The sequence below is a fragment of the Cydia pomonella genome, chromosome 16 (genome assembly GCF_033807575.1).
Source record: "Cydia pomonella isolate Wapato2018A chromosome 16, ilCydPomo1, whole genome shotgun sequence".
Taxonomy (NCBI): Eukaryota; Metazoa; Arthropoda; class Insecta; order Lepidoptera; family Tortricidae; genus Cydia; species Cydia pomonella.
The window spans coordinates 20,356,933-20,362,932 of record NC_084718.1 but is presented as its reverse complement, the minus strand read 5'-3'; the positions used below and the strand labels follow the sequence as shown (position 1 = coordinate 20,362,932).

Genomic DNA, 6,000 nt, shown 5'->3' with positions numbered 1-6,000 from the left:
ATGTGTTAACTTTCTAGAGTTGCTGTACCTATGAAACTGAAATAGTTCTCCAGTTAAAAAAGAAAAAACAGTTAGGTATTCTACATAAAAATTTCTACTACACTCTAGAAACTTCAGAAATTTAATGTCAACAGCTACTGAAAGTTCATGCAATAATTTTATTTGCTGTTTGGATAACATATCTTTGTAGTCCTTTTTTATTTATCTAGTGTTTATTTTTTTATTTGAATTTTTGGCTCTTACGAAGCCCTAAAAATTATGTTCTTGAAGAAGAAGAAATTATGTTGAAATTATTATTCGTTTTTTCAAGTACGCACGAGTATTGATTATCTACGTTGTGGTTTATTTGACAACAAGTTTTAAATCTAGGTACCTACCTACTATAGGTAAGTATATAAGTTGATTTGTTTTTAGAGTAAGGCTCATGCTACACTGGATCAGGAATGGGGACCGCTCCGGACTCACACACAGTCCGTGTGGTAACTGTCTATGTCTCGCCCCGGAACGGACCTACATCGTAACTATCCTGCATTCCCGCTCCTGTGTATCATAGGCTACAAATACCTGAATAAGTTAAGTATGTTATTGTGCCGCAATTTTTTTGACCTTAATATTACCTACATAAAAATGTTTATGTATTTTTTAAGTATTATTCCGAGTGAAGATGCATGTGAATTTAAAGATTGGTTAAATAGTATGTAGCTAAAGAGTGTATTATGTCTCTAACAATAGTTTTATATAAAGTTTTTACTTTTAGTGTTAGATAAAGATAATAAATACCTCATAAACCCAGACTGATTAAAGTAACTATTCTGTTAATGTAATTTAAAGTACAAATTAGTTACTCCCGTTTTTTGAATGTTATTGTACTAAACTTTGATAAGTTGTTGATTGAATGATAAATAAAAATACCTGTTAAATTTTTGTAAATTTGTCTTATTTATTAAATCCATAAACTACAGAGTATGAAGTAATGGCACTAAATATATAAAATTATTGAATAACACACTTACAAACTTACACTTTATGTCTGCAACTTTATACACAGTTTTTATTTTAATCATTTCTCTGCAATCACATTTACAAATGTTGAAAAACGATGAGCTTAAGGGTTCTTCAAAGGCATTTTGGGTGTTTATTATATGATAGCCATGTATTTCTATTTCCTGCTCTTGATTCCCATTATTTTTAAAATTAACCGATACAAACTCCACCACGTGGTTTGATTTAGTTAGAAACCATTTATCTTGTTTCTTTGCTGACAATATAAACGTCCCTAATTCTAATATTAAGCCAGATTTTCTGCATTTTCCTTTCTTTAGTGCCGGATATTTCTTGTTTTCATTTAGCTTTTCTATATCCATTAACGACATTTCATTAATTCTGTTTGCGACTTGTTGAAGTGCTTTATTTCCTTGCCTTACCATTTTTTTTATGGAGTAAAGTTTATTTTCAAAGCAATATGCATTGAAATTTTGGAGAATCCCAAATTTTTTTACTTCATCAACCAAATGTAAGAGATTATGTATGTTGCTTGTTATATAGTCTTTCCCATAAATGGTTTTGAATTGTTCAACAAAGTGTTTTAACATTTCCTCAGCGATACGAAGTAAATGGAAATAACTATCATTGGAGCAAATAGTGATTGCACAAAATAAATGCATGAAATGATTATAAGGTTCCGCTCTTTGGACTTCTTGAAGTATTATAAAACTGAGATAGTAAAAAAAACAACGGTACTCAGACCCTTTCCAGTGAGCTAAAACATCGACGGTTCTTACTGACCGGTGTATCTCTTTAGGCATAATACAACTTTTTAAAAAGCTGTTAACCTTCTCAATATTTTGCGCATTCCATTTTGTTAAATATTTCCCGAAATTTCCATCCCTCCAACCTATCAGAAGCCTCTTCATCAACCCAAGATCTATCAAGTGCAGCGAGTCCGATACTGGAAAATCTTCAATCATGTCGATGTTTAAGCTAAGTAGCGGTGAGTCTTTCTTGTGATGTTGTCCATACTTCTTCGCACGAAAGTCACCGTTGTTTCTTTTAGAACTGTGACACTCAATAAATGTCACAGTATTCGATTTATGGGAATATTCTCCGACGACTGTACATTTTAGACAGCCATGTTTGCTGTTGAAATTTGAAACACCTGTAAAAAAATAGTATAAATTGGTTAAATACCTTCATATTGTGGTGTTCATCTTAGTAAGCAGAAGTAAGTAACTCGTACGAAAAAGAAGACGGTACTTAAAGATTTTTCTGAATTAATGTGTAAGTACCTTTACTGATAGCTTGGCCTGATAATTCTAAAATCCTTTTAGTACATAGAGTTTGATGGGAGGTGAAGCAATATAATAATATTGTCTGTAAACTAAAAAAAATTATCCTACCTTTTATCATTGCTCTAGCTGGTGAATCACAGATAAAAGCTCTCAGTTTTACGTGGATAATTTTTTCTTCGTTTGAGTCATGAGCAGCGTCAAGTATTAATCCTTCTTCAAGTTGCTTCATTTCTGTCACGAAAGGCTTCAAAAATGAGTCTAGGTCCGATGGTTTTCCATCTCCGGCATAGATACCTGTTAAAAATAAATAGGTAAGTATAAGTAAGTATCATAAGAAAAACACTACTACTACTTTTTAAGTACCTACTTTAAGTTAATAAAGATGTTTTGTTACTTACCAACAACAAACGGAGCCAAATTTGGTATCTCGAAGACGGTACACAATATGGGCCAAAATTGGTATCGCGAACTATTGAAAACTGGTAGTCCATCAATATTTATGTTTAGAGAAATTTCATTCGGTAGACACGAAACATTTTCGAAAATTCTTTTCAAACATTTGATCAGGCCATTGTGCCAGTAGTGTCCTGGGGCTGAAATGGTAATTTGTAGGTTTTCTCTGTTTGTGCCTAGAAGTGTTCGCGCATCTCGAGGTAAAACGTCGTTTAATCTGATATTTACAATTTGAAGTAAAGAGTTCAAAGCAGCATGAGAAATATTGTAATTTAAAGCCCAGTTTTTCATAGAATAACGCAATTCGAAATTTTTGTTGTAATCAGAAAGATTTTCCTCCTTTTCATCGCTTTCATAATCGCTTGATGATTTTTCATTATTGCTTTCATAGTCCGAACCCCTTCCATCCGAAGTACTACTAAAGTTATTTTGTCCGGAACCCTCACCTGAATTTGCGATGCAGTCTTTACCCGATAAATTTAAAAAGTCAGTGCTCACTCCGGTTAACATTTCCTGGTAGGTTTTCTTAACCTTTCGTTTATAAGAACCACTCTTTTTAAACCGCTTCCACTGATCTAAATCCATTTTTATATCATTCAGAACAACAAAGAACAAATCGTGAATTATGAGTGATCAATAATGGCTGGCCACAAATCCTACAGTAAGATTTGGAAAACCATTCAAATCGTGTTTTCGACTATATCGGTTGTTTCCAGAAAAAGTGGCATTTGAAGAGTTCTAGCCAGGATTGATTTAAGGTTTCTAAGACGATAGCACTACTATGAAATACCCATTTAAATCTACCCAGGCTTATATCGGCATATGACAAACCCCTATTAAGTGCATTTTTGCCTAACGAGTCCTGATATAAGCTTTTCTGGATTCGTAAAACCGTTTAAAGCTCATTTTTTCTTATATTGGTGATTTAAAGCAAAATTGGCCTTATTAGGGTTCTAACCAGGATTATTCTGGATTTTTTAGATTATAATGCTACTGTGGAATGCCTCTGTAAATCGACCTTGGCTTATATCGGCATATGATAAACCCATATAAAGTGTGTTTTTGCCTACAGAGTCGTGATATAAGTTTTTCCGGATTTGTGAAACCGTCATAAGCTCGCTTTTGCTTATATAGGTTATTTCGATCAAAAGTAGCCTTTAAAGATTTCCGACGAGGGTTTTTTAGATTTATTCGATTATATCTTTTCTATGGAATAAAATCCATTTGATGTTAATATGAATTACAAACTTTAAACCTAAGTGCTCTTTAGTAGTCTAAATTGAATTGACTTATATTGGTCACAGAAAAAATGCTTATATGAGACTATAAGTAAGACTAAAAAGAGTGATTGTTCCTCAGTGCATATTTTCCTCGAATATGCTCATATAGGAGCCTGGAGATTAAAATGCGCTTAAAGCGATATCCTATATGCGCATATAAGTCTGGGTTGTCGGAGTAGTTCCTCTTGAGAGTAATTAATCTTAATACATGCTCTTATAGGAGGTTAAGTCCAGTAGTAGCCATGAATTGTGATCCTATATACCGATATAAGTCCAAATTGTAAGAGTAAGCGTACTTGAGTAAAAACAAGATTAATATATGCTGATATAAGTGCGGTGGCATATTCTGAAACCATTATAGTAGCCATATAAGTCCAAACAGGACTATAAAATCACATGCCAGGATTATTTTGCTTGTTGGGGAGGTAAGTCACCCATTCTAGGTGGTTGCGGTTGCGCTTTTTTTATTCTACAGAACATGCACTTACTGCTTACATGTTTCACAGTTGGACGAATTCGAATAACCCAGTATTTCTGTTTCAGGTTGTTTACCACTGCTTCTTGATTTCCATGTGCGGCCGTCACGTGATAATGTTTTACAATAAGCTTAGTAACGTAATTACTTCCATCGAGGATCACGGGTTGTTTTGTCTCCGGTAGTACCTCCTGGGCCGCCCCAATTCGTCCGTCGACGCGCAGAATACCGTGTTCATCGAGAAATGGGGTCAAGGTAAGTAATCTGCTTTTCCGGTCTAAATTTCTTTTATTTTTCAGGTTATCCAGGTCTTCAGGAAAGGACTGCGCTTGAGAATATTTGATTAGCAAGCGCTCCGCCTTTTCCTTCAGGTCTCCATTAATCTCGCAAGTAAGTTTTTTACATTTATTTATAAATATAAGTATAGCGCAGGTAGCTCCAAGTAATCTTAACCACGATGAAAACCTTTCAGGTTCAGGAACAGCTGGTAAGTTTTCAGGAGATACATTTACAATCATTGTATACTCTAAATCCAAAGGGTTAGGCTTCGTCAGCTGTTTATTTGAAGGCCAAGTTTCCTCATTGCCATACAAAAAGTCGGGACCGTGAAACCATTCATTTTCCAGCATTCTGAGTTCACAGGTGTCTCGTGTAGCAATATCAGCTACGTTCATTTTCGTAGGTACGTATCTCCATTGAGCAGATTGAGTTAATTCATCTAATTCCCCGAGCCGATGCGCCACGAACGCTTTATAGGTACGTGCATCGTTATATATCCAGTGAAGCACACAGGTCGAATCAGTCCAGTAATAAATTTTCTCCGTGCTCATTTTGTGTTCCTTGATTATACTATGTGCTAGTCTCGCTGCTAGACATGCACTTTCTAATTCTAATTTTGGAATACTTCTATGTTTAGTAGGTGAAATTCGGCATTTACTCGAAATAAATGCTAATTGCCACCGGTTATTGTTATCTAACCAGCGCCAGTACGCTACGGCGCATAAGGCTTGCGATGACGCGTCACACAACAAATGAAGTTGTAGGTTTGTATACATAGCCGGCCGGCGGCCTGCACTATCCGGTGCATTCGGTGCATCGTCTGTCTCACTCGCACGCGTGGCGGCTTGATAGTATCGGGGCAGGCGCACTGAACTTACCCGTTTCAATAGCTCGAGGAATTCGATCCATTTTTTAAATAATTCTTCCGGAATCATGTCGTCCCAAAGTAATCCTTGTGCCCATGTATCACGGATTATTATTTTTCCTCTTATTGTTATCGGTGATAGGAACCCATACACATCGAATATCGACATAACAACACTCAGCATTTCTCGCTTTGTAGGTATCTTCTCTCCAGATATGATTGCCTCCGGTATGCGTTTGAAAGAGACATCAAAACCAAGTAAGTCCTCCTTTGGAAACCAAACTAATCCGAGCGTACGTTCGCCATTATCTTGTTGATCGATTTTGAACCTTATGGCCGTTGAACCTAAGTTCTCTTTTG

At 35.6% G+C, this 6,000-nt stretch overlaps 1 protein-coding gene across 1 annotated transcript; it reads right to left on the bottom strand.

Annotated features, from left to right (window-relative positions):
- Positions 1–2,253: 2,253 nt before the first annotated feature.
- Positions 2,254–3,326, bottom strand: LOC133526275 (uncharacterized). The gene is made up of 2 exons (XM_061862825.1): positions 2,687–3,326; positions 2,254–2,582 (listed from the first exon to the last, which is right to left on the bottom strand). The coding sequence occupies exons 1-2, from the start codon at positions 3,324–3,326 to the stop codon at positions 2,254–2,256; spliced, it is 969 nt and encodes a 322-aa protein (XP_061718809.1).
- Between the last annotated feature and the right edge of the window lie 2,674 nt (positions 3,327–6,000).

Excerpts from the sequence above, each read along its gene's own strand:
- LOC133526275 (XM_061862825.1), bottom strand. The coding sequence starts at position 3,326 with ATGGATTTAGATCAGTGGAAGCGGTTTAAAAAGAGTGGTTCTTATAAA. Across the intron at positions 2,583-2,686 it reads TTTGGCTCCGTTTGTTGTTG|GTATCTATGCCGGAGATGGA; the intron begins GTAAGTAACAAA and ends TATTTTTAACAG.